At 40.8% G+C, this 27046-nt stretch overlaps 3 protein-coding genes across 5 annotated transcripts in view; 2 read left to right on the top strand and 1 right to left on the bottom strand.

Moving 5' to 3' along the window:
* Positions 1-10: 10 nt before the first annotated feature.
* Positions 11-8210, bottom strand: qpct (glutaminyl-peptide cyclotransferase). The gene is made up of 7 exons (XM_079369029.1): positions 7886-8210; positions 5000-5146; positions 4362-4643; positions 2662-2829; positions 1958-2057; positions 1296-1412; positions 11-1196 (listed from the first exon to the last, which is right to left on the bottom strand). Exons 1-7 carry the CDS (start codon positions 8048-8050, stop codon positions 1015-1017), a joined length of 1161 nt encoding a protein of 386 aa, XP_079225155.1. The 5' UTR covers positions 8051-8210; the 3' UTR covers positions 11-1014.
* A 312-nt stretch (positions 8211-8522) lies between these two features.
* mocs3 (molybdenum cofactor synthesis 3) lies at positions 8523-14430 on the top strand. Its single transcript, XM_079370095.1, has 13 exons — positions 8523-8797; positions 9377-9509; positions 9610-9702; positions 10420-10540; positions 11225-11299; positions 11446-11563; positions 11683-11791; positions 11868-11930; positions 12471-12634; positions 12802-12849; positions 13427-13523; positions 13629-13736; positions 14233-14430. Exons 1-13 carry the CDS (start codon positions 8705-8707, stop codon positions 14388-14390), a joined length of 1380 nt encoding a protein of 459 aa, XP_079226221.1. The 5' UTR covers positions 8523-8704; the 3' UTR covers positions 14391-14430.
* Positions 14431-15054: 624 nt separating this feature from the next.
* Positions 15055-27046, top strand: part of prkd3 (protein kinase D3) — a 42007-nt gene continuing 30015 nt past the window's right edge. For 2 of the 3 annotated variants that reach the window (XM_079369046.1, XM_079369044.1), the window contains exons 1-2: positions 15056-15434; positions 16349-16987. In XM_079369046.1, coding sequence (XP_079225172.1) covers positions 16715-16987 — 273 coding nt within the window. In that variant the 5' untranslated portion in view covers positions 15056-15434; positions 16349-16714. Of the gene's footprint in view, positions 15435-16348; positions 16988-27046 lie in introns of all 3 variants that reach the window. The other variant, XM_079369045.1, reaches the window with a different exon arrangement.

The raw sequence follows: 27046 nt of genomic DNA, 5'->3' as shown, positions 1-27046 counted from the left end.
ACAAGCAAACTCTGCATGATCATTTATTTTAGCCTCATAGTACAGGAAGTCCAGTTTTGGCACTGTATATTATTCTGGAATCTACCTTAAATATCAGACTCACAAAGTCATACAAACAAAGACAGGAACCCCAGCACAGGAAGTTATCCACTTCACTTTCTAAAATGTCAGGATATGAAGGGATAAAGATGTAATTAGTGTTCAAATAAACGTACTTCATGGAGCTGACAAGTTTGCTCTTTAAACACTGAACAGATTTTCTACAGAGGAGGAAATGTTGCACATTAGCTGAAACACACACCGTGAAAGCGTCTCTGTTGTATACTTTGCATTGTCATCATGTGAAGCTTCATATGAAAAGCAATCTATTGTATATGTATGGTATCACAGATTTTTAAAAAAAGATTAGGGATACTGGATTTCATAACATGTAAGCATTAGAATGAGTTGGCTACAGCTGTACCTAGAGAAATACATCATGAAACTAATGGCCACTTTAAACTTGCAATGGATACATGCATTTCAAAGTGGCCTTGGAATTTTCTGAAAAATAGAATGTCATTGCATTTAAGACTCACATTCTTTTTTCATCCACAATGCTGCCATCTCTTTGCGGCTCTGGATTCTAGACTTTTGTATGGACACTGAGACACTTCCTCACTGTCTAAATGAAGGTTTAAGGCGAACATAAAGAGAGCAGTAGTAGCAGTATTTTAAACACACAGTCGATTCGATGGCCTCTGTTTGCTACAGAAGACTTAGGACTCAGGCTCCAAGTATCCAAGTCTTTCATGAATTGAACATTAAGCTATGCAAGCAACCTGTCTCTCCAAAGCAATAACCTACTGTAAACATGAACACATTTTTTCCTACAGTTTCATAAAATTGGATGTCTGAACTTTACATCTCTGGTATAAGGTCATGAAAAAATATTGGTGTTTTGAAGGCTTCAGACATTTTAACTGAAGATATTTCCAATGAAAAGGCAAAATAATGCTGCTGTTTTTTTTTCTTCTATAGGGCACCCTGTGCTGTTGAAACAACGATTGGTCTGGCATTGAGGTACTCTAGAACAAAAACCTGCAGGATCTTGTTGAGGTTCTGAATGGTGGAACGATCCAGGTTCTGCTCGTTGTCTTCAAACTTGTGCCAAACAGATGGGAAGGGGTAGGGGATAAGGTGCAGGACATGTACACCTGAGAGAGAGAGGCACATGATGAGCACCATCTATTAGTACAATGCAATGTATGTAACTGATCATGAGTGTCATTAGTTGTGTTTCCTGGTATGCATACTTTTGTTTAGGAATGGTATATGGTCATCTTGTATGGAGGCAATAGGTCGATTAGGCCAGAAATATTCCACGCTGTCAGGATGATCCACAAGCTGGTTCATGGAGTGTAAACGCTTTTCTGAGGATATAGGGAAGAGGACAATGAGGGGAAACTACATCTCTTGATTCAGATTTTAAAAAACTTTAAATTTCAGTAATTCACAATTTAATAATGCATCGATTTACTTATTCATGCTGACCAAAAAGTGGTTAATGCAAGTGCTGGCAATTCATGCAGCTAACCCCAAAAACAAATCATGGTGAATCCTAACAGGTGCACAAAAGCATGTGATATTACCTCAAATAAGTTATGAATAAAAATAAAATAAAAGTAGCTATAAGGCAATGATTAGAAACTAAATAATCTAAATATTCTGAAAGGCCAAATTGTTTCTTATCAAGGCATTAAAAAGAAATGTGTGCACATGGAAAAAGCTATTCAGACATTGTTATTTGTGGCCATATATATATATATATATATACACACACACACACACACACACACACACACACACACATACATATACATATATATGAATGGTTCTCAAATTAAAATGGGTTGTATGTGGCAAAGCTTTAAAAAAAAGAAGTGCAATAGAATCAGTAAAACATTTGATTATTCACCAATATTCTGCAGTCTGGAGAGCCATTGCACTGTGTTGGGGAACTGACTTCCAAAGCGTGGGCTAGGCGCCCCAATCAGGTCCAATAACACAAACAGGTCCTGGAGAAAAAAACACAAAAGAGGTCATGTGGAAGGAGGGTTATGCTCTCGTTAAAAACTCACTTTAAATCGTAAAAAAAAAGCCCAGAACCACTGCAGTGAGGTGTTGTGGTGTAACCCACTGACATCAAAGCTCAACTAAATCTCTGCATGACACTGAGAACCAATTTGTCTGTTTTATTGCATCAATCTCACACGCTCGGTCCTTCAAGATACAGCATGCCTTATCTCACACTGTCCACACATTTTGGTGTTGAACTGTAACACTATCTCTCCAAAGCTAGGATACATACAAACCTACATCAATTAATGTGGTGTCTTTTTATCTTGAAAGTATAATATATAATGTTTGATATCAAGACATCCAAACCTCCCAGATGATGACATATTTGGCTTTGAGATTTATTTTCAAAACAAAACTATTGAAGACATCCACCTCCCTTGCCTCAGTGTCTGTGTGGTCTGTGTGTGTAAGACAGATCAGGGTTAAGGAGATTGTACTGAAGATGATACGGGCTAACAAAGGGATGATCTTGACTATTATCAAGAGATTATGCTTATCTCAGGTTGTTTAGGAAGAGAAGAAAGAGAAACTGTGATGTACTATGCCGTGGAGTTGGTTGGTGTCTGAGGCTCCAGGGGGATGAGGGGTGTTCTCCATCTTCTGGGCCAGGTGGCGAGAACCATACAGGGAGTCTGTGGGGGTCCACTGGAAAAGAGCCTCCTCGCCATCAAAGAAGAGCAACTGCAGGGTCAGGTCGGGACTAGAGCACTACATGGGAAGTAAAGAAAATGAAGCTCTGCGCCACAGCAGTCTGCAATTCCAGAGTTTTGCTGCCACCTAGTGGCCCTGAGATTACAATGACACAAATGCTTTTGTTTTTCCTCAGGAAGTTTTTTATAAAAAACATTTCAGTTAATTATTTAGTGTCACACCGTTCTAAAAAATACACTTCTGTTTTGGGGAATTACATTTTCTTTAATTCTTCAATTGTATCAACTGCAGTATTCATCATCTATATGCCTCATTGGCAGTTGATGTATTTGTATTCAATGTCACGTCTATTCACTCAATGACCTTTGAGTCAGATAGCTGAGTCTGATAAACTTGTCCCATGGCTGATCTCTCACTGTCACAGGCATTGATGTTGTGTACCCACTAGACAGGGGTCTGAGCTCAACTATGAAACAGAAGAAGGCCAGAGGAACAAGCTACATGAATACCAATTTTTTTTTAAAATAAATCATAGTGGATTAAATCTCCATTGTTGTTGTTGTCACCATAGTTGTCTTAATTCTTATAAAATAGAACAAAATCATAACATTTGTTCTAAGAATGTTTCACGTTATATTTCGTTTGTTTATTTTGACAGGGAAAGTGTTCAGCAAATTAGCTGTACCAGAGTTAGCGAGGAGCTAATTTACAGCAGGAGACATTGATTGTGCTTTGATCATTCATTTTTCGCAAAACAAAAAATCTTATTGTTTTATGGTGAAGCTGGTGCCTAATAGAGAATATTTACCTGCCATAGAGCCCTATTTTTGTTAAAAAAAAAAAAGTCAACCCTTCATTTGGGTTGTCATGGGAACACAGATGACTGTAGGGCTAATATCACAAAGATGTATTAATCCGCAGCTACAGTAAAAGTAGGTCCTAATCAATGCATCACTATATGTCTTGTCTTAAAGTTGCATAGAAATGTGTGACAAAAAAATCTTCACTGTGCTATGGACAAGGAATAACAAAGTAAAAGGATTTAGAGATGGACTAAGGACAATGTTTTTTCCTTAGTTTGTCTTATTCTTCCTGTAGTTTAGTCCTGTCACTGTTTGACACAGGTGTCAAACTCCAGTCCTCGAGGGCCGGCTTCCTCAGACTTTTAGATATCTCCCTGCTCCAACACACTTGCTTTAAACCAATGCGTTGTCATCAAGCTCTGCAGAAGCCTGATAACGAGTCACTCATTGGATTCAGCTGCGTCCGAGCAGGGAGACATCTAACAGTCTGAGGAAGCCAGCCCTCCAGGACTGGAGTTTGACACCCCTGCTGTTTGACGTCCCTGCAACTCATGACCACAACTCGTCCAAGCCAGAACTACACAATGTAAATATAATGTGAAGATGGTCTATCCTTGAAAAGTCTAATTCAACCTTTCAAGCACCAGTAGTTGTAGTTGTAGTAGTAGTAGTAGTAGTAGTAGTAGTAGTAGTAGTAGTAGTAGTAGTAGTAGTAGTAGTAGTGTGTGCTATGTTGTTACAACAGATGATTTATGAGAATGGTAATAATTGTGATTGGATCATCACCTTCTGAGCTGTCAGTTCTTCATCCAGGGCTCGTGCCAGCTCCAACATCATGGCACAGGGTACAGCAGAGTCAGTAGCACCTTGGAACTCCATCCCATGCCACTGTGGAGGGTAATACTTGGAGTCATAGTGACAGGCCAGGACCAGACGGCGATTGGCTGATGGGTTGAGGGTGGCAATTATGTTGGTGAAGGGCAGTGGGCCATAGGGCGTTTGTGACATAAACTTATCCTCTGTTACTTCCCAGCCGGCTCCAAGGGAACTGAGTGTTGTTTTGATATGCTGTGAACAAGCACAAAAACAAACATTTGATAAAGATCTTTCATGATGTTGCTTTCCTAATCACCTTAATTATTAGCTTTTCTATGTTTGAGGCAATTAAACTTCTGAAGAAAACAACACAAAAGAGTGAAGGACATCCTAACAAGTATAAACCAGTGAGATTTATTCCCATGCATCTAATTGCTATAATGTGGCCAAATGAATAGGGTTTCGCATTAGCAACAAGAAACAGGATATGGGATTTTTCATTAAATACTTTTTCATTGTTTTCCATTATTCCCTTTTCCATGTTGGGTGAGTGTTTCTGTATTTTAAAGTCATCTAACCATGACATATTAATTTGCATATAAACTCACCTCTTGCACGGTCTGGCTGCCATCAGATCCTGGGTACCTGGTAACCAGCAGTGGCCTCAGGTCCCTCTGCCACATCTGCTCCAGGTCAGTGTGAGACAGGGCTGTTTGGACTTCATCTTGTGTTAGAGTGAGAGCTCTGTGATGGAACTGAACAGAACCAGAGGAAGCAAACCAAGATAATACAATTTAGATGGGAAACAGAATTCTGGTGTTTTTGTATTGCCACCTGAATTTGTTTCCAAGTATTAAAAGATCTGTTTCTGCTTTCAAGTATATGCTAAATTAATTGAGAAAGTTAATTTGACAAAAGCACATTAAAAAGATATTACATAAAAATAGCACATAAAATGGATGTTGTTCCGTCTCTGACTAGTGCTATGACAAACCAATGCTTGCAAAAGGCTCCTAGGTTAAAAGTGCATCAACCGGCAGTGGAGGAATACAGACACTATTTTGGCTGCATTTGTTTGATGCAAATTCTTGACAATAGGCGTTACAGAAATAAGTCTGTCAGAAGGTAATTTAAAGGGGACATTTTTCCCCCTTTGCGACCTTTTCAAACAATCCCCTATGGTCAAAATGAAACATCTGTACTGTGCTTTGGTCAAAATATAACATGAATCCAGCGCCAAAGGAGGTTTGTGACCCTATAGAAACCAGCTCTCCCAGAACACTCTGCTTTGGTGTGTGCATCTATTTAACTGCAATGACCCCCCCCCCTGAATTTTCCCAGTAAACATCACCCCTTTGCTAACGAGAATAAAAATGGCAGACCTGCGCAAAAGTTTTGCTCTAAGCTGGGGATGGAGTCCATGGGTGGAGAGACCAAATTAAGGGGAAATAATTACCACAATCCAACTTGTGATGTCACAAGTTGAGAAAATCAGAAACAGAGCATTCTTTCTGTGTTTTAAGACTAATGCAGACCACAATCAAAGGACTGGGTGGATTTAGTTTGCATTTTATGGATTGATAGACACTCTGGTTACACAAATATATGTTCAAAAACACTGTACAAGTGTTTTTCCATAATATGTTCCCATTAATGACAAGTATATGTCTATATCAGTTTATCAAAAAAACATAAGGTAACATCAGGTATTTAATTCAATCACATGTGAATAGAAACTCTTATCACAAACAGAGTACAAAGAATATTTTTAAGCTCCTACTTTCAGTCATGCTGACACAGCAGGGGCAGTTTTACAATGATGCTAGTAAATTGAGCAATGTGGTGGATGACAAATAGCAGAAGGGGACAGGTCATTAAATCTTACAACATTGGAAAATTTCAAAAAAGTTCTTACTGAGCTCAGAGGAGACAATCCATCCTTTAAAGGAATATTAAAGTCACTTACTGTACTATCCAGCCATGTCTAAAAAACCCATAGATTTTTTTTTTCATCAAACACTGTGTTTCAGACAAACTGTAAATTTCACTGTCACGCCTCCTCAGAGATACACAAGAGCCAATTAGACCTGTGTGAATAGATGTTGATTAAATGAATTCAAATACACACGTGTTCCTTTAGAAAAGCAGGGATCTTATGAAAAGTGAAGTGTGCCCATTAGCGTGCCTTTTTTTCTCTCACATCGACGTCTGGAAAAACATGGTTGTAAAATAACACATCAACCTGTAAACAATTTAAGGACGACAAAATGGTTTTGGATTCGGGTTTCAAGCTATTAGGATTGATTCATTGCTAACACAGAGTCACGGGTTAAGAAAACATATTGATCCCCTGATCCCATGTGTCCTTTTCATTTGGTCTCAAAGTTCACCTGCAGAGAACCACGGTAACAAACGAGAACATGAAAAAGGGCAGAATTCAGGATGTAAAAGAGTATCAGAGCATTGTCTTTGTATAGTCTGTGTATTACACTGATCAAGCTCTCCAATTATAGGCTGTTGATTTAATGGAAATTAGAGGCATTCTAGAGTTTCCGAATCCAAGGTTTACTACTTCATAGCTTGTTTTGATTAAATCCAAAACCCCAAACATCTTTCACAGTTCTATAAATCATATTATTTAAAACGCTTGCATGTTTTTGTAATTTGTTGATTGTTGTATAACTTAATTCAACCACATCAGAAAAAAACATTTACTTGCAAAATCAGTACACAATATGCATGTAGGTGAGGCCCACATTGAGTAACTAGTAGTCAGCCAAGTAATAACAGAGTGGCAGTGTACAGCACATCAGGTTTATACTTATGTGGTAACTGACTGAGTATAGTCATCCAAAGAGCTGGGGGGCATCAGACTCCCAGAGGGTTAAAAGGGGGTCCATTTAAGGTCTATAAATATCAAGACTTGCAATTGGAGGATCAATGAGGATGGCTGTGCTGCCATAGCAACTAGGCAAAGAGGAGAGGAAGAAGAACAGAGATGAGGGACATAAATGGCCAGGTTTACCTAGGTGTTTCTCAAGAGAGTTGCACAACAGTGCCAAGGAAGAGGAAATGAAAATATTATGAATATCCAAACTGAATTTGAGAGCTTATAGTTTCCCTTTCATTCACTACTATTTGAAGTAGCATTAACCCTTTTCTTAAAAGGAAAACACATTAAAAAGACACATTAACTAATTTGAAATACACATTTATATTACATTTCAAAAATGCTAACTGAATAATCTAAATTCTGGGAACTTTGAAACGATATAATAAGTTCAAGATAAATACATAATTGAAATAATTCAATTGAACACAGTAAATAGTAAGCAACATGACTATAGGGTTTTATACAAACACGTTGAAAGGATTTAATTTGTTTTAGTCACTTCCTCTCTAGAGACTGCTCGTGGTATGTGAACATGCAATTATGACTGGTTGGTTATATTATCACAACATCACATGTAAATAGATCATCTTGATGAACTGACCTTTTCTTGTGTCCAGGGAATTCCATTGGTGCAGTGGATGATTGTGAGCCAGATAGCCACAGAGTCAAGAAAACGCATTATTGAGAGACCGTGGCTCCGCTCAGCAATCGTTGTTGACTCGTCTCTCAACATTCCTGTCTCTCCTCGGGAAGGCTCACAGATCATGTGAAGAGCAGGAGGGAGGACCCTGGGAGGACCAGCGCGTCACGATGCTGCTTTGTATTTTGCGGTGTGTTTATGTGCTTACCATGAGAGTTTGCGAGGAATTTAGACAGAGTGACTCCTTATCTAATTAGATTGATAATTGGACATTATCAACCACAGACAACCATGTAAAGCATACATAAAGGCTGATGGTCACATGACATAGTCACTCCCGTCCTATAAAGTCTGTAACTATTGAGCAATGTGTTTTTTTTGTTTTCTAAATAAAAACAATATTTCAATTTACTAAAATGTATCTGTTCAAAAATATTATTCTTGTCATTTGCAGGAAATGTAGCTTTTCAACCCGTTTTTCATACAGAACACGTTTTAACGATACAGACCCATAATATTGATTTTTTATTTTCCTAATTGTAAATCACATGGTGTAAATATTTATCAACTGGTGAGCCTTCTATTTCTGTGAAACGAACACCAGTCATCGACGTCATCGACCACGTGGTCTCATTGTCACGTTGTCAACCCGGAAGTTTGGAGTTTGGAGCTGGAGTGTAGTCCACTCGTGGAGGCGTTAAACATGTTTCACCCATAGACTGTCAATATTAATTCACGTCAAACTGTTGTCAACGAGTCGCAGGATCTATCTGAATAACCATGGATGAAGACGTGTGCAGCTTAAAAGCTCAGCTCGAGGAGAAAGATAAAGAGATTTGTGCTCTGAAAAATAAACTGGCTCATCTGGAAAAGGTACGAAAGTTTGAATAAATTACGTCCTTAAATGAATAAGAGTTATATTCTTTTGGTTATCTGATAGCCTGTTTGTGTCTTTGGAAAAAGTACCTTTCAAACCACTCTTTTTTTAACTCGTGTTATTGTGCACCTAGCTATAGTTTTATTCAGGAATCTTGGGAAAGTGACATTACAATCGGTTACAGAATCTCAGTGACCAATACAGTAAGAATCAGAATATCTCCTCAACATGGCATTTAAAGAATAGCAGTGTAAATACAGACTTGGCCTACGATACAGACTACTATAAATGTGTGCATTATCTTCATCTTAAGGTATTTTGATATTTTCAGATTTAGATGGTTTGAGACAAAAACACGTCAGTTGCAAACATGCAGAAGCACAAAGATCAAATATTTGCTGGAAAACAGTAACCAAAAGTCTAATTTAAATAGGAATGGTTTAATATTACTTGAGCAAGACAAGGTTGTCGCTTGATAAAGCACACTTTAGTCTACATTTGCACATATCCCAATAAAAGCAACACGTCTGATTTTGTTTCTTAAGCCTCTTGTTATATTTCCTCTTGTGTTACAGAGCTATACATCTGTATTGGAACTTCATGACAAAGTGACCCCCCTGACCCCCCTTAAGGCCGAAGCAACCCTCAGCAATGAGGACATCATGCGTTACAGTAGACAGCTCCTTCTGCCTGAGCTTGGTGTACAAGGTACAGTATGGTGACAGACAGTGAGGGTCTTATATGCAGTACAGTGCTTTTGCAGCAAGTCTTGATTGAAGAACATTTTGTGCCTCTTCATTCTCCATAGGTCAGCTAAACTTATCCAAAACTTCAGTACTGGTAGTGGGCTGTGGAGGACTGGGCTGCCCTCTTGCACAGTATCTTGCAGCTGCAGGAATTGGTAGGTTATCCTGTTGCTTATGTCGTTGAGTGAAATAAATCATATATTTGGCATATTCAAAACAGTAAATCCAAAGAAATGAACGTCAGGTAGATATTTGCAACAATAATTAGTAATTTAAAATACCCCCAATTTTAAATATGTATTATATATATATATATATATATATATATATATTCACAACCCCTGATTTATAAACCACTTTTCTTGTGAGTATGTTTCTCTTTCAAAGTCAGAATGAATTTACCTTTCACTGCAAGTGAAGCTCACCAATTACACTTCCATCCATCTGTTCATTGTCTATTCTGCTTTTCCCGTTTGGGGTCAAAGAGCCCATCCCAGCTGTCATTGGGTGACACATAGAGACAGACAACCAGCCACACTCACATTCACACTGACTGACAATTTTAGAGTCACCAATTAACCTAACGAGCATGTCTTTGGAGGCACGGGGAGAACATGCAAACTCCACAGCTGTCCAACAGGAATTCAAACCAGGAACCTAATTACTGTGAGACAGCACAACCACCGCACAGCCCCGATTACACATTGGCTCTTTTAATAATCGGGTAGTGTACACTTGAGGGCAAATGTATACATAATTATGTAGCTGCTAGCAGAAACATGCTAATAATAGTCTTGTGTATGCTGGTTATATAGTTTAATATTTGCTGTTAGCCACCTCTGAGGGACTTGTTTGTCTTTTTGTCCCCACAGGACGTCTAGGCCTGCTTGACTACGACGAGGTGGAACTCAGTAACCTGCACAGACAGGTGCTTCATGGGGAGGAGAACCAGGGCCAGGCTAAGGCTCTGTCTGCTGCCAACGCAGTTAGAAGGTACTGATTAGAGACTGAAACATTTTCCTCTTGACATAGCAAGTACCAAAGCACCTTATGTATCAGTATAATCTAGTACAACAGTAATCGAGAGCGTTTAAGAAATGTATTCCTGCCTAAACCGATGTTAGTATTTTGATATGATGTGTACATTTTCTGTAACTATGATAATCAGTGTTTGTGCTTTTTGTGTGTAACCCTTGGTTTGCTGTATAATACATGCTGGCGCTTTCCAGTCTCACCACAGGTTATATTTGGTTGTGTATTTCTCCCGCTCTACAAATATTGTGTAAACATGTTATTTAAGAGACGGCTGTTTTTGGTGCCCCTCACAGTGGGCCTACTGTGGTTAAGTTATGTATCTACAACCTTGACCACATGAGGGCGCTATTTCTCCATCCAACAAAAAACCTAGACAGTGATTTGATGCTGTAACACTCACACAAACACTGACACTTATATATTTGTTTATAAATGATATTTCAATACACACATGCTACTACTAGAATTAAAATAATCTTGTATACAAATATCTGTTTTTAAGATATTTGTTTGTCGTTTTGCATTTTTCTTGAGTAGTTGCAATGCACTTTTAAACTGAACTACTACCAACCCCAGCTATGATATTGGTTTTGAAACGGTTATTTCAATTCTAAGGGTATCTATTACGATTTATCTCTCCAGGTTGAACTCATCAGTGGAGTGCATCCCCTACCACCTGCAGCTCTCGCCAGAGAACGCCTTGCAACTCATTCAGCAGTATCCTTCTGCAGAGAGATCAAGCGGAATTCCATTAGGTGTCGTTCCTACTTTGACCGCATTAAAAGAACTTTAAACTATTTGTAAATGTGTTCATGTCATTATAAAATCATATAGTGATGACACCTTGACTTTCCTGATGTCATATATGACATTGTGGCTGATTGTTCAGACAATGTCCCCACTCGTTATCTGGTGAACGATGCCTGTGTGCTTAGTGGCAAACCTCTGGTGTCAGCAAGTGCCCTGAGAATGGAGGGGCAGGTAAGGCAGAAAAGCCATTTGTTGCAACAGTGTGGCAAGAGTCTTCTCAGCTTTTCTAGATAATTTCATGTAACTTTACTCTTAAAATGCTCTTCTTGTTTGGTTGTGTGTTTGTGTAGTTGACAGTATATAACTACTGTGGAGGCCCCTGCTACCGATGTCTGTACCCAGTCCCCCCGCCCCCAGAGACAGTGACTAATTGTTCTGATGGAGGGGTGTTAGGAGTAGGTAAGTATTGTCCAATCAACTGCTTAGACACTGTTAACTTTGCACTGAGTTTTTATTAAACAGGTCTCTTTTTAAGTTCCAGGAATAATGGGCTGCTTTCAAGCATTGGAGGTGCTCAAGATTGCTTCTGGACACGAATGTATCTTTTGATTTTACACTCCTAACCATACATTGGTTATGGTTCCCCCTTTTTGCTAGTTTGTTTCTTCAATGAGAATTTTCCTCCAAAGCGTTTGGATAAATCAACAAAGACCTGCTGAAATAACTTTCACAGTAGCTAAAGTTAGGGATGGTAAGGGTGTTTTTGTGGCTATCTGATGAAATTATGCAAAAAAAGAAAATTTCCATCTGCACCGCCTGGACTCTGCTGACTCTGCATTTGTTATTCCTATGAGAACTATTATGAAGCTGCTCTGATAGTGATATTTCTCACGCTAACATTAAGACTTGCATCATTGAGTAGTTCTGCCCAATCCTGCCCGCTGTCTTACATTGTAATCCCAATGCTAACAACTGGCTCTAATGTGTCATCCTGCAAAGTTCTGCATTGTTTTCCAACCAAAATGCATTAATGCTTTGATTGCAGTACACAAAGGGAAGATGTAAGAGCTTGTTCTTTGAATATGGCAACATGGTGATAAAGTTCAAAAAGCAGCCTTTCCTTGACCCAGTGTGACAGCTTCCTGCAGACAGCAGCTGATGATGTTTGATGCCCAAGATGCCAGATTCAGGTCCATCAAGTTGCGCCCCAAGCAAGCTGGCTGTGCTGTGTGTGGAGAGAACCCCAGGGTGACCCAGTTAGTAGACTACGAGGCTTTCTGTGGGTCTGCTGCCACAGATAAGGTTGGTCAAAAAAATAAGCTTACTGCAGCTCATCATGAGTTTCTGCACTATACACAAGAATTTCAAAGACATTTTTAAACTGCTATAAGTGTTTTTTCAATCAACGGAATATTTGTCATTGATATAGCAGCTCCAAAATTTCCTTGCCTGATTATTTTGTATTCCAGTGCCGCAAACTCAACCTGCTCTCCAGAGATCAGAGGATCACTGTACAGGTAGGAAAATTGAGCTCCAACAGTTGGCCTTTGCGTGACTCGCTGTGTTTAGTGCTGATTATTGTATGATTAGTCACAATTTTCTCCATTTTCTTGTGCATTCATAAACTGATTACATCTCAGTGCTGACCCGGCCCCAAATGGGAAATGAGAGAAAATGTGCCTGTAGATTTTCTATGGGAAAGAATAATATGTTCTATTTGGCACTCAGTGAAGTTGCAGTGGATTGCATCTGTTTATGTTTCTGCAGAATTGGCGCTTTCAAACCCGCTGAGTCATTAAGCACAGAGATGGGGATCATGATTGATTGGGCTGTAATGGAGATTGTGAAAGGGGCTGCAGTTAGAAACAGTTTTGTTTCCTGTGATTTAAGGAAAAGCAATGTTCAAATGTTCATACTACTCCCCAAATACTAATACGGGCATCATTGCAACATTTGCTGAGGGTCATTCGGGTTTCCCTGTTTGACTAAAGATATAAATCAATGTTTTTTTCTTTCAAAGCATAACAGCCACGCCTCTGAAATTATGAAGCTGTTAGTATGTGTGCATTTAAGACTGTTGTGATGTAATTCCAGGAGTATAAATCCTTAAGGGACAACGCAGAGCCCCATCTCCTGTTGGATGTGCGCCCTCGTGTGGAGGTGGATATATGCCACTTACCTTTCTCTCTCAGTATCCTTCCAGTGATTGGGCCACAACATTTGCTTCATTCTGTCATGATGCCATACTGTCTTTTCATTTTCCTCCTGTCCTCCATATTCCTTATCGAAGAACCAGACATTCCCCTCTCAAGTTTAGAGGAGAGGAAGAGTGAGAGTATCCGATTACTTCAGGAGAAAATCAGCCAATTGAAACAGCAGATGGCACGTGACTGCCAGCCTCCAGGTAGCATGTCAAAACACCATCCGAGGTCTGTTTAAGATGAACAGACACGTAGAGCCACTCCTGAATATTCACAGTGGTTCGTGTACACTCATACTGCTGGATGAAGGCTTGTTTTGGACAGCTAGTAGCACATTGTAATGGGGTTGCTAAGTGACTCCTTTTCCAAAACAAGTCCGGTCAACCTGAGCAGCTGGCCTGGTTCAGAGAAATGAATATTAAATTTGTTATTTTGGTGATGTTCTGGATATTCACTATGTCATGCTTCCTTTGTCTATGAACTAAATTTAGCTTTTTGGAGCTTTAGCTTTGCATTTTATGAAGTCTTGGATGTTTATTTGGGCTCTATAGGGATTATAAACATGTTTTAACTTATTGTAAACTGATTTATTGAAAAGATCTGACTCATGCAAGTGAATTAGTTTATTCATTAAGAATACATGGTGTCAATACAGTTATTTCAAGGTGTTGCCTCTCCTCTCTGCTGTTTTCCCTCCAGTGTATGTGATCTGTAAGCTGGGGAACGACTCTCAGAAGGCAGTGCAGGTTTTGGAGAAGATAAGCGGATCAGAAATGGACAGTGTCACAGTGAAAGACATCAGTGGAGGTCTCATGGCCTGGGCAAAGAAAATAGACCCTACATTTCCTCAGTATTAACGCATTTTTACCTTTGAAAAATAAAGTCTTCAATCTGTCAGTCATCGTTGTTGACGTGCTTTTATGTATTTAAGTGCTGATAGTCCTGCTTTTGGGTGAATTGTCATGAATATTAAGAATGAGTTGCAACTTAGCCAGTATAACAATGGGGGCAGTTCCTTAAATCTGTTGTGCAACCTAAAGTGCATCAGTTCATCAAGGACATGAGCTGGCAGTTAGATAACATGTAAGCATCCTGGCAAAATCAAGTCTCTCTTCCTGTTTTTTTACTTTCTTTCAAGCCATTAAAGTTGCCATGTTGAAGATAGTATTTCCTTGGGCATTAAACTCATCCATTTCCCTTATTCAGTCCTAAATCCACACATTTGCTAACATAAACCTAAATGTCTACTGTCTGCTGACTTACAAACAGCTTAGTAAAGACTGGAAGTAGTAACCTGAAAGCAAGCTGCTACTTTGTTATTTTTTTTAAGTACAGACAATTATTTATGTTGTTGGGGATTTATAAGGATCCCTTCAAGACACCCTGCGGTGTACAACCGAACCTGCTCTTGTTTAATAAAGTTTTTTTTTTCTTACCTTGGCATGGTAAAGTTCAAATAACGGAAAAGAAAGGCACATGCGCATTGGTCCAGGGTCCATTGGAGGCGCCATTGTCTCACACAGACTGTAGTTCAAATTTTGCTCTCCACACATGGAAACTCAGTTATGCGGAGATAACAAAAAGACTCCAAGCCCCAGACACTGTCGCTGCCCTTTTTTTCCCCCTCAACGAGCAGGGGGAGTAGTCACAGCTGGAAGGATAATAAGATGCGCATGAATTTACACTCTGGAATAAAAGATAATAGAAAATAAATGGAGCGCTCAGTAAGTCTGTATGTAAAAGTGAAGTTGTAAGCTCGATGAGGGAAACGACGCGACGCCTTTGTGCCACGGAGTGCGGAATAATAAACTTCACACTCAGCTTTCCCCACTTGATGGAGTTGCAAAGTTTCTCCAGTCTGCTCACAATGGAAAGAAAAGCGCCCTTCGCTGACTGTAAAGGTAAAGTATGATACCACAGAGTGTTTTAAGCGACGTTTGGATTAAACGGGCATTATGTGAAGCTGCAGTGTGACTCGGTACAGCAAAGTCTCATGTGAATGTATTAATTCGGCTCTTGTATAATTTGTTTTGCTGGCATTCTTAGATCGGGTTGTCTTCTGCCAGCGAGCCAGTCGTAAGTGGGAGGGGTGCAGATGTTCAGAACAAGCTCTGGTTCCAGATGTTTGTGGAGGTTGAATTCTTGTAAACAGAAACGATACGCTTGAACAACTTTTACTTGTCGTTTAGACTTTTAGTTTAACAACCACACTGGTCATGGTGTGGCGTCTAAGTAATGTGTAAGTTGACAAAAAGTCAAGAAATATCATGTTAAAACCTTCGACATACACGAACGTTTAGGCTGTGGCTCCTACTGTACGGTAAAATGACAGTAAGAATGCATGGGTAAGCTAAGAGCTAACTCAGAAAAGCACATAGAAACAAGACAGTGCAAGTCAACACAAGTATAAATCTAAGGGCCACTACCTGTGGACTTTCTTTTCAAGTTTCAGGAAATGTATAGGATGAAGATGTGAAGATTTTTCAAACTAATGCATTCTTTTTTAAATATCTGTGGGTGGTTAAAACAATTTTCAGAGTGTGTTCATTGCAAAAGTAGGATGGCTGACGCACTGTTTTATTAATTTCAGAAAAAAATACAAACAATACAAAAGTATGTTCAAAACTGTAAGAGAGGTAATTGTTTAATTCATACTGCATTGCCTCTTCGGAAACAACAAAATTAGAGCTAATGTCCACCAGAGCTTATTTTCTCACCAAGGTGAATCGTATTACTAATCTTATTGAAACAAACAAACAAACAAACAAAAAACAGTAGGCTATGTGTTTTTCTTTGTGTGTGTTTGTGGTGACAGGCTTCCTGTGGTCGGAGTGGATTACTGACCTCAGAAAGGAGAAGAATCACCAATCCGGGATATGAAGTTTGTTGCAGTGATTTCACAGCAGAAGTCTGCGGATTGTTTGGAGACTTTTGATCCAACACCTGCCAGTCTTGAGAATCACTGTTTGTCCCGTCAGCTGGATTGGCTGCTATCCTCTTAATTTATGAAAGCAATGTTAATTTGATCAAAATAAACTGCTGACTCACTACGACTGATGAGGACCAAAGATCGCCCTTCCGAGCGTTTATCTACAGAGATCTCCCTCTGATTTTTTTCCTCACCAGCCTTTACTAAAACCTCCACTATTCAGCATTTCACGTTGCCATTGGAAGAAACCCAATGTCTGCCTACTCTCCTCCATCTTTACCTCGAGCCTTCCTTCACTCTCTCCATCCGCACCACCCATCCTCGACGAGCCCACCTGGACCGCTTTACACACGGCTGTCCAACGGCAGTCACAGCGTCCCCAGCCCCACAAACTCCCGCAGCTCTTTCCATGGGGTGTCCTTCCTGCTGCAGATAGGACTGACCAGAGAGACTGTGAACCTGGAGCCCAGTGACTTGTCGCTGTCCTCTGTCAAAGACCTGGTGTGCTCCATAGTGGATCAGAAGGTAAGTCTCATCTGTCACACACTTGAGTTCAGTATGAGTTCTATTTTTATTCTTATAATCTCATAATTTTGTGTGTGTGTCCTTTGAAGAAAAATCTTTTCCACATACATGTGGAGCGACTTCATGAGCTTGCTTTCAGACTAGCAGTTATGCCAAAGGTAGCAGAGGGCCAATATGATGCCCCCGACATGTGTTTCGCCATCTTCTACCATATTCATCTGTTTTGGTTTTGTTTTCCAAAGTTCTGGGCCTCGTGCCCTAAAATGAGTCAAACACCGCAGAAGCATGCACACACAACAGCACTGATGCTCCTCCAGTGACAGGGCAGCATCAAGTAGCGCCAGTTATTTACATTGCGGTATAATGTTGCTGGACTAACGCGCTGCACATGAGCTCATGACCACACACACACACACACACACACACACACACACACACACACACACACACACACACACAAAAACGACTCTGCGGTTTTGCTCTGCCAATGTGATGTCGGATCCTACTTTATTTTCCATGACATTGTTGATGTGTTAAAATGACACTGAAGTGTGGTCTCAGCGAAGGAAGTGCTGTAGCTTTTCACACAAGCATAGGCTGCATCATTCTCTGTCATTTGCTCTCTCATATTTCGGTGCGTGAGAATGTCAGCGCAAATAAACGGCGCCAGCTTTACTTTACCCGTTCTTGCATGTTTTTGTTGAAAGTACAACACGCCACAGATTGATCCGTTTTACAGGTCAGAAAATGTAGTGAGGAAACTACAACTGCAAAATAGCGAAAAACAAGTAAATCACTGGGCCTGACAATAATAATACGTTCATTTTACCAGCAAGTCATTCAATTACTGCAATGCAGATTAAAACTCAAGTTTACCAAATCTGTTTTTATTCATTTACCGAACAATATTGTTTACATATGCCAGGGCTTTATTCAGAAATGATCTTCTTTAAGCACAGAGATGTGTTCATCATAGCTGCGTGGGATTAATGGTGAGCAAAGCCTGCTTGAATAATGAAATGGCTCCTGTGTGCATCTGCAACTTTCTGTTTTTTTTTTTTTCATAAACCTCTTGTGTATAATGATGATTGCTCCATTTGTGTCAGTAATTATCATTGAATAAGTGCAAAGATGATTATGCAAAGCACTTTCATCAGCCACCAGGATCTGAACATTTAGGTCAGACAGAGCGACGTTTGTGCGAGAGACGCAATTAATGAAAAGAAGGAAGAAAGACACGGGGAAACAAACAAGAGCAAGATAGTGAGGGAGCTATTTGTATTGCGCCCGTGTCCTTTGGTTCCATGTTGTCCAAGTTGACATTCCAGAGGAGCTTGGTAATGTTGTTGTTCTTTACGAGGTCTGCTGATTCTCACTTGCTAGTTATGAACAGTTCTGGTCCGCAGAGCAGAAAATCCTCATCACTGCGCATACTTACATGGATCCTGTAACATATTGGCGTAGTCGCAAGAAACTGTCACAGGAAAGGGTGGGAAAATGCAACCTTAAAAAAAAAAAAAAAAAAATCAGTGCAGTTTACTCATTGTGGATTCAAAGTATCTGCCACAATGAGCTCATGGTCACCATTTGCTTATGTTGAATCTCCTTACTTAATGTCACTACGGATCACTTTAATTCATCTTAGCACAGCAAGCTTCTAAAATCATAAAACACAGGTAACTGTCTGGTTTTATGTCCAACAGTAAAAGAAGCATGTATACAATAAACATCTGAACATATTCTACATCCTATCCTCGTTTTATACTGTAAATCATTACTACAGAACACATTCAGCCTGTTCATCCTCATTATTGTGTATTTCTTCAACACTGCCAAACATAGTGTACTGCCTAAACTATTCGATGAAACGCAGCCATATGGCTTTAATATTAATGGAAAATATGACTGTGGGCCTTCTGCTCTCTGCAGTCCATCCCTGCTCTAAAATATGCATGACAATAGTGAGCCTCGTCCTGGCCAACTTTTTACAGCTGAGGAGCTCTGACCCTGGCTTAGCCGTTGACAGTCGTCCCAGGATGTCTCCAGTCAGCAGAACCTCAGGTGTCTGTCAGCAGAGGGGAGACAGGAAGACGTTTCAGACCTCTTGGGGGGATATCTGCATGAAGACAGATTTTGGATGGTGCATTCCCCCTCTTGGTGCTGCTGTTTCCTCCACTGAGAGCTGGCCTGTTTCACAAAAAAAGTGACTCACCACTCAGCCACGCAACAAACAGGGATGCTTATCCTGACTTAAATCTGTCCAGTCAAGTTTTTTCTGCTGTGTCAGTGGACTTTCAGAGAGGGGATTTCGTTGTATGTAAACCATGATATCAGCCAGCTGGAAATCTTGGACGCATATGACCTTGTGGTTGAGCGGTTAGTTCATCAAATTGCAGATTATCTGGTTCTAGGTCAGTCTGCCAGCAAGCCAAGAACTGACATTCAGTTTTTCTCTGTAGCTTATTTTGTGGCATCTCAGATTTCTCTTTCAGTATTCAGAAAGTTGGAGTTCCCCAACTGTGTCTTTTCAGTGTAAGAACCCAGATGACTTCGACTCCTCCACCTCTGGGAATCTTTAAAAATGACAAAACCTAATTTATTGGTGACATAAGGGGTTCATTGGAAATCCACTTTAAATACCACAGACAAGTCCTAGGGTCAAAGTAAAATACGAGATTTCTTTTTCGTTATTCTCCATGACATTCTGTAAAATGATCTGCTGATACTGATAGTTTAATATACACGTTTTGAATAATGGCTTGTAAGATGTCTTATCAAATGCCACTTTAGTTAATTCTTTGCCGTCGTTTTAAACAGGACTTCCTTAAGAACTTTCAACTTTTAACAGTCAGAAAGTACTTTAGCATCCCATGCTAACCAGTCATCCATACTTCAGTACAAATAAGATCATCTTAGATGATACATATACATAGCTGTAGATATACCACATCCACTTCATGCATATTTATAATCCCACCTAAACATTCATATTTTAATGACAGTCAAGATGCCTAGCCATTCTTCAGTTCAAGCCTGCTCGTATCTCCAATTCCATCTCAGCTCTTAAAGCTCGTGACCAGCTGGAGGATAGAAAGTGTGTTATCTTTGAACTTGTTGTTGTTATTGTTATGAGTACTTTTTTAGTATTATATTGGTGTTTCTATTTGGTTCAAGTTCCTTACAGTGTTTCCAAAATTTCCGACATGTAATAACTATACTACACACCACCATCATGACTGCTTTTTGCATTCAAACACTGCCACAAAAAAATTCACTCCACCCTCAAAGCCCTTATGCTTTAGCAGAAGCACTCTGTATGCAGTTGAACAGCTGGAAAACAATTCCAGATGCATGTGCTCCTTTTTCACCGTATATGACGTGTAATAGCTTTAAGGGTTGACATTTCACATCATTCCTGAACTCTTTACTTTTGAATCGCTCTCATTGTTTGACAGGGAGTCACGCACTCGGTTATAATAGCTGTATATTGTATAGATTTCGTATGGCCCATTCCTCTTCCTGCTTAAGATTCCACCACATGACTTGGCCAGCATCCAAAGGATAGATTTGCTTTCTCGCTCTACTCTGTGCTGATCTGGGATTCGTTTTGATAGTGGTGGTTTGGCCCACATTCACCGACAGTAGTGGTTAAAGTCAACCGTAGTCCAGACCAACCTGAACCTGATATGTTCAGTCTCAGTCATTTTGAGAGGTTATTGTGGTTACGAGTGCTGCAATTTACTGAATACTCTAAAATTTGACTGTTTTAGTGTCACCACTAGGCACAAGGGTATCAACTCAAAGCAAGGCTCCTTGAAGACTGTGAGAAAGGGTGACTGGAGCCAGCCAGTGGGTGGTGGAGACCCTCCCAGTCGGGTACCATACAGTCCAGATCTAACCCATGATGGCCCATTGACAGCCAACTCCAAGTCAGGCCAGCCTTGTTTCACTGGTCGGGTCTTGACTTCTCTGTCTGGTTTTTCGGGCTTGATGAATGGCGTGAGATAAACATCCATAGCTTCCACTTGTTGAGCGCTTCCTGTTTGGTGTCGCCCAAGTTCTCTGGTGCAGCAAGCAGGGGAGCAGTGGCGGGACAAAAGTTCACGACTCTCTGAGAATGACTCCCAGTTAGCCAGCTGGCCAGCCTGGACAGCCAGCCAGGCAGCCTGCTACAGAACATTCCTCTTCAGCCAAGCATTTTTTGAGGATGATGTGATGTTGCTCGAGATGGGTGGGATTAGACGGCTAGGAAACTGAAATATTTCAAGCCAAACACTTGCTTTGGTAGTAGGGTTAGGGTTGAACATCTGACAAAATATGACGGATGCTGTAATTGGATTGAAATAATAAAGCTTAGCTATCAGGTTTTATGGCGCTGTTTAATATATCATATTTTTTTTTCTGTGGATGCTGTCTTTTAAACGCTTGTGGCAAATCGTTTTAATAAAAACAAAGAATTTACTGTGAGGCTTGGCATCAGTTAAAAGTTTCTCCAGCTATCAAAGAGGATGCCAAAAGCTCTGCAGAAGGAAGTACATCTGAAGTGCTTTTGGCATAGGTAATAGAAAACAAAACCTGCAAACTATACCTCAAAGGTTTTGTTTTATGAATTGCTAAGTTTTAGCGATTGTTCTTGCGATGTTTTGCATTTTCAGTCCAGCTGGAATTGCGGTGAAAAGCATCTGCCTTAGCCACAGGTTTCCCCACTGGTTTTCTGACAGCGCTGTAACTCCCTGCCTCTGGTCGAGGTCTGTACAGCTGCCTCTGTAATTAGCGAGACAAAGACCTTTTTGAGTCAGAAAACAGTCTATGGTGGACACTATACGGTAGAATTGCAAAGTGTTATAAAAAAGAGAGGAATTTGGATTGTTCTTAACTGTTCAGTAATGTCACTGTTGGGTTGCAAGGTAAACTAACACTTGGCAGGGAGTAGAAATTAGGTCAACAATCCTTTTTCAAGATTCATTGCTTTGACTTAAACTGGCCGAGGCACTGCTTTGGTTGGCTTTTATAAGTTTTTATGATGGTGTACTACTGTAAACCCCTTCAAGTAGGTAACTGTGTCGTATTTAGCGTTTGGGGGATTAAGCTTTAAAATGTAAGATCAATACTGACTTTGAAGTCACCAGCAATTCAGACCTAAAGTTTGTAATAAAGACAGGTTTGGTCTGAGAAAAAAACCCCATCTAGACATGAGTAATGGAAAATGGAGTTACAAGGAGAAGCAAATGAAAGATGAAATAGCAAGAAAGGCGAGTGCAAATGGAAAATGGAGGCCGCAGTTCACATCGACCAAAACTAACTTAAACACACGAGAAATAAATCACCGCCATCTCCCTCGCTCCCTCCCTCCGTCAGTATAAGCCCACATCTGCATGTTCCTATGGAGCTGGCAGACATATTTCACCCCAGAGGACGTCTCAACAGCACAGGGCTTTATGTGTAATATACATGAGGCCAGACGTTTCCTGGAAAGCACATTCAGCTCTTTCTCAAGAAAACACAGGTCACATTAGAGTCAGAATAGTCAGTGCTGGTATGGGTTCTGAAAACGCTGTCATGGCCTTTGCCTTTTTCCAACTTAGATGCTTATAAATGTTCAAATGCAGTCATTGCCAATGTATTCTAAAGCCATATAGGAGCCATGTAGCCATATGAAGTCTTCCATTTACAACTCAAAATCCTGCTTGCACAAGGAATCTATCAATTTCCCCAGTCTTGGAGTAATTTGTGGAAAAGGGAGAGAGAAGAGAAAAAAAGGGGGGGGGGGGGGGGAATATCTCTGAAGTTAAGTGAGCTAAGTAATTTCTACCATCTGTAGTGCACATTTCTGCCGCCTTGCTCCCCTCTAAATGTAAAGTGGCAAGGCAGAACTCAGGGCCTGGCCACAGGAGTGAGCCAATGACAGAGTGGAGAAGAGTGTGGTCCTCTCTTGGGACGGGGGGGTGGGGGGGGCTGGGATGGGCCCTTTTGGCAGGCCTTTACGTGGGGCACAGTTAAGGTTGTGGCTGCCGTGCCCCTGATGTAAAGGCAGTGCCAGACCATCCATAGCAGGGTCACTCCCGCCAAGTGTGCCTCCGCTTTGGAAACATTCTGCTCTTCTACACCCTCGAAATGCCCTTCACCATACTCACGATTGGAGATGATCTTACGTCATTCCAATCTCTGTTATTACAGGCTGAATGGGCTTTGATTGTGATTATATTGAAGTGGCAGACACACAGACAACTGGAATCATTTCCTACTCAGGAATCCTGGTGACGTTGTCCTTATGAAGTCGGCCACGTGCGGTGATTTAAGAGCTACTTCCTAAGCTAGTTTCCATTCATAATTCTCTAACTGTTGCGTAAAACAGTTAGCTGAAACAGGACATCACATTTCCTTTATTAATTGACTTATTAACTACCAGGGTGTGTTCTCTCTTTAGACTCTTTCCAAATGGCTACACTCGCTGACAAACTCAGCACACTTAAGGACCTCAACCATAACAAATGCTGAAGAGCAGGGGCCTCTAACCGGACCCTCTTCAAGATATTAACCTTTGTGCATTTGACCTCTTTAATCATCTATGTCCCTTATTCTGAATGTAAAAACATTTTAAACACAAAAGTGTTATTGTTAGTACAGGGGCGCTGTATAGCGTGGCAGTAACGTTGCGTGCACCGAACACACAGGCTATGGCCGTCGTCGCGGAGGCAGTTAGCTTGAATCCGGACTCTGTCATCCCCCACTCTCTCCTTCCAGCGTGTCAATGTCCCGCGGTGAAAACAACATGCTTTTTTTGTTGTAGCTACAGTCCTTCTAGCGTGGCATTATTGATCCCTGCAGCAGGTAGCAGAATGTTTTATTCTGAGTTGTTTTCTCAGCACTGTTTGCCTTTCCTGCCTTTCAGCGTCCTGAGTGATTTGTCAAACTGATAGGAAGGTGGCTGGGGAAGTGCAATTACATGTCGATACAACCAGAATACAACAAGAGACCTACTGTTTTTGTCTTGGAAAAGGCCTGAAGGAGGGCTTGAATGCTGCTCATTTCACAAGCAACGTTTTGCCCCCCCCCCCCAATGAAAAAGCCCCGCAGGCAGAATGAAAAGATAAGTGGTTTTATTACAACTCTGCTTTTGTTCATTGGTTTGTTTGAGCTTTTTTAAACTCAAGGAGAAACAGTCACCCTCTTAGCATGACTCTGTTTGTCGTTGTGTCTTTCTCCAGGCATTCTCGCTGTTCTGTTAGTTCCCCTCAGAGCCACTCCCTGTTTCCATATTCTCCCTGCTCCTGATCTTCAATCTGCTGTGGTCGGCAGAGCGGCTAAGCTTGTTCAGTTTGTTTGCCTGCGTTAAAAATGTGGGTTTTTTTATTTTTTATTATACGATGCACTTGCTATTATTCCAGTCGTTGTTTTTACATCTTTGGAGAAATTGCCTGTGAGGTCTGTGTTGTGAAGGAAGAGGACAGCTCGGGTTCAAATAATTGTTCATTTTAGTTCGGTCCCATTCTTTCACCCAGTCACAACTTTACTTTTGTAAAAACACAAGATGAACAAAAGATCATGTTGTAAAAGAAAGTCCTTTTATTTGATCACAGCCAAAGGGACAACCAGTTGGTGCCTGTCCAATTTCTGAAAAAACTCCTCAGCCGTTAATGTTTCTGTCGAGTAACAGCGTGGCGTTCCTACATCTTGCACACCTTCATACCTCTTGTTCCAGCAGAACGAAGAGAAAGTGCAGTCACCATTAATCTCAAATAAACTCCCACTCGCCGCCACCTTCACCTGTTTATTTGCCCCTTGTAGAGTTGAACTCGGCGGTTGGGAAGATGGAGTATGTAATGGAGTATATCTCTTTGGCAGAGGTGCTCGTGGAAGATCGCAGCGGGGCAATAACTCAGCAGCAGCAGCAGCGTGCGGGGGCTGAGAGCGAGCATGTTTTAGATCACACTGTTCTCTTCCTGAGAGGCCTTAGTTCCTGTGACTCAGCCTTCCATTTCTCTACTTTGGTTCTGGACACTGTTAATACATGCAATACAGATGCACACACACAGACAAACATACACTCATACTGACATAAATGCACACAAGCAAACGCCCTCAGTTGTGCAGGACATCGTCATCATCGGAGGTTTGAGTCAGTTTCTGTCATGTATGTAAAAAATTGTGTGATTAGGCCAAAAGCCACCTGGCTCTCATCGGGGATAAGGTGGCTCGAGACCAAATAACAACCTCATCACCATTATTTCCACTCCTCTTTATGGCTTTTTGTATTGCAGGCCAAATTACGACAGAAGAGTTTTGTTTTTCTGGATACAAATAATCAAACTTGTGGTGAAATTGTTGAGTGAGTTTTGGCAGAGGTTTGGCTGAACACATGCACCAGCCCATTTCAGACTGCTTTTTGTTTGTTTTGCAAGGGAGCTGTAACTAAGCTTTTACTTTCATATTTATTCCATGGCAGGGGACAGGGTGGCTGACTGTGGCTCAGTTGGTAGAGTCAGTTGTCTCTCAAATGGAAGGTTGGGGGTTTGATCCCCAGCTCCTGCAGCAACTTGTCCGATGTGTCCTTTGCTTCCGCTCCTTCATCAGTGGTGTGTGTGTGTGTGTGTGTGTATGAATGGGAGAAGATGATGGTCACTTTACACAGCAACTTCTGCCATCAGTGTGTGGATGGTTGTGTGAATGTGACATCTGGTGTAAAAGCGCAAAAGACGAGAAAAGCAGTGTACAAGCTCAAATCAATTTACCATCCATTAACCATTACAGGTGTGACTCTGTGAATTCCAGCATTGTTTGGGAGCTCCAAATAGACACAGAGTCAGACACAGTGCTGTGCTCTCCCCTGCCGACTCAGCTGAAACCACCATGCCTCTCTAACACCTGTGTTACTTAATAAGAAGGTGGTACAAAAGGGGTATCACATTGTCCTCCCATTTCATCTCCACGACATTCAGAGCGAAGGCGAAATGCCACAGGGGCAGAAATATCACGGCTTGAATCTGCTTATGATTGTGGTTTGATTTAAGGGGACGTATAATGAAAAATCCACTTTTACAGCGTTTTTGAACAGTGTCTATTGACCTACAAAATTTGAAATCAATCCATCCAGTCCTTTGTTTGTGGTCTTAAGACTCAGAGAAATGCTCCGTTTCAAATGTTCTCAGTTTGTGACATCACAAGTTGTATTCTGGTCAGAGAATCCCCTCCCCTGTTATCTCCACTCATTGACTCCACATCCAGCCTAGAGCAAAACTTTTGCGCAGGAACGCCATGTTTATTGTCTCCACAGAGGAGTGTTGTCTACAGGGGAAACTCATTTTGCATTTAAAGAGACACACACACCAAAACGGAGCGTTCAGAGAGAGCTGGTTTCTACAGGGTCACAAACCTCCTCTGGTGCTTGATTCATGTTATATTTGGACCAAAGCACAGCACAGATGTTTCATTTAGAGCACAGAGGACTGTTTGAAAAGGTGGAAAAAGGGTCAAATGTGTGCCCTTTAAACTGGGTAAGATGTATAACTTTGTCAGTCTACTGATTAGTGAAAGAAATCTAGGGTGCCAAGTGTAGAGTCTAACATCACACTGTGATCTGGGTAGTACCTGGAACTGAGTTCAGTGGTTAAAGTTGTGATTCCAGAAATGCAGAAACATACACATGCAGTCAAACATTCACAGCTCTCAGTCTACAGTAAGAAGGAAACCAAAAGTGTATTTATTGCATAATGAAGCTTTTGGCACAGTTTTCGCAGGAGGTGAGACATTTTCAAAGGCTCTGAGATGCTGAAAAACAAATGTATTTGCCTTTAAGCTGCCTTGTTTACAACAGCTGCATAGACAGAAGAAGAAAGGTAGCAGATGAGTGATAGTGAAGATTCTCAGCTTGTGTCGTGCACATTACCGTCCTGAAAGTGCAAGGTTACGGTGTGATGCACAGTGAAACTGACTGTAACGCCAGATGTCTTTCAAGTCAAGCTTAATTCCATGCTTTGCTGAAAAACGGTAAGCGCCGAGAAGCATCAGATGTCATTCAGGCTGGATGTGTTGTTTGGAATAGCAGACCACTGATACAGC

The sequence above is a fragment of the Symphodus melops genome (assembly GCF_947650265.1).
Source record: "Symphodus melops genome assembly, chromosome: 19".
Taxonomy (NCBI): Eukaryota; Metazoa; Chordata; class Actinopteri; order Labriformes; family Labridae; genus Symphodus; species Symphodus melops.
This window is presented reverse-complemented; position numbering and strand designations above follow the sequence as displayed.

Excerpts from the sequence above, each read along its gene's own strand:
- qpct (XM_079369029.1), bottom strand. The coding sequence starts at position 8,050 with ATGATCTGTGAGCCTTCCCGAGGAGAGACAGGAATGTTGAGAGACGAG. Across the intron at positions 5,147-7,885 it reads TTCCCTGGACACAAGAAAAG|TTCCATCACAGAGCTCTCAC; the intron begins GTCAGTTCATCA and ends GGTTCTGTTCAG. Across the intron at positions 4,644-4,999 it reads GCAGCCAGACCGTGCAAGAG|CATATCAAAACAACACTCAG; the intron begins GTGAGTTTATAT and ends GCTTGTTCACAG.
- mocs3 (XM_079370095.1), top strand. The coding sequence starts at position 8,705 with ATGGATGAAGACGTGTGCAGCTTAAAAGCTCAGCTCGAGGAGAAAGAT. Across the intron at positions 12,635-12,801 it reads GGTCTGCTGCCACAGATAAG|TGCCGCAAACTCAACCTGCT; the intron begins GTTGGTCAAAAA and ends TTTGTATTCCAG. Across the intron at positions 12,850-13,426 it reads ATCAGAGGATCACTGTACAG|GAGTATAAATCCTTAAGGGA; the intron begins GTAGGAAAATTG and ends ATGTAATTCCAG.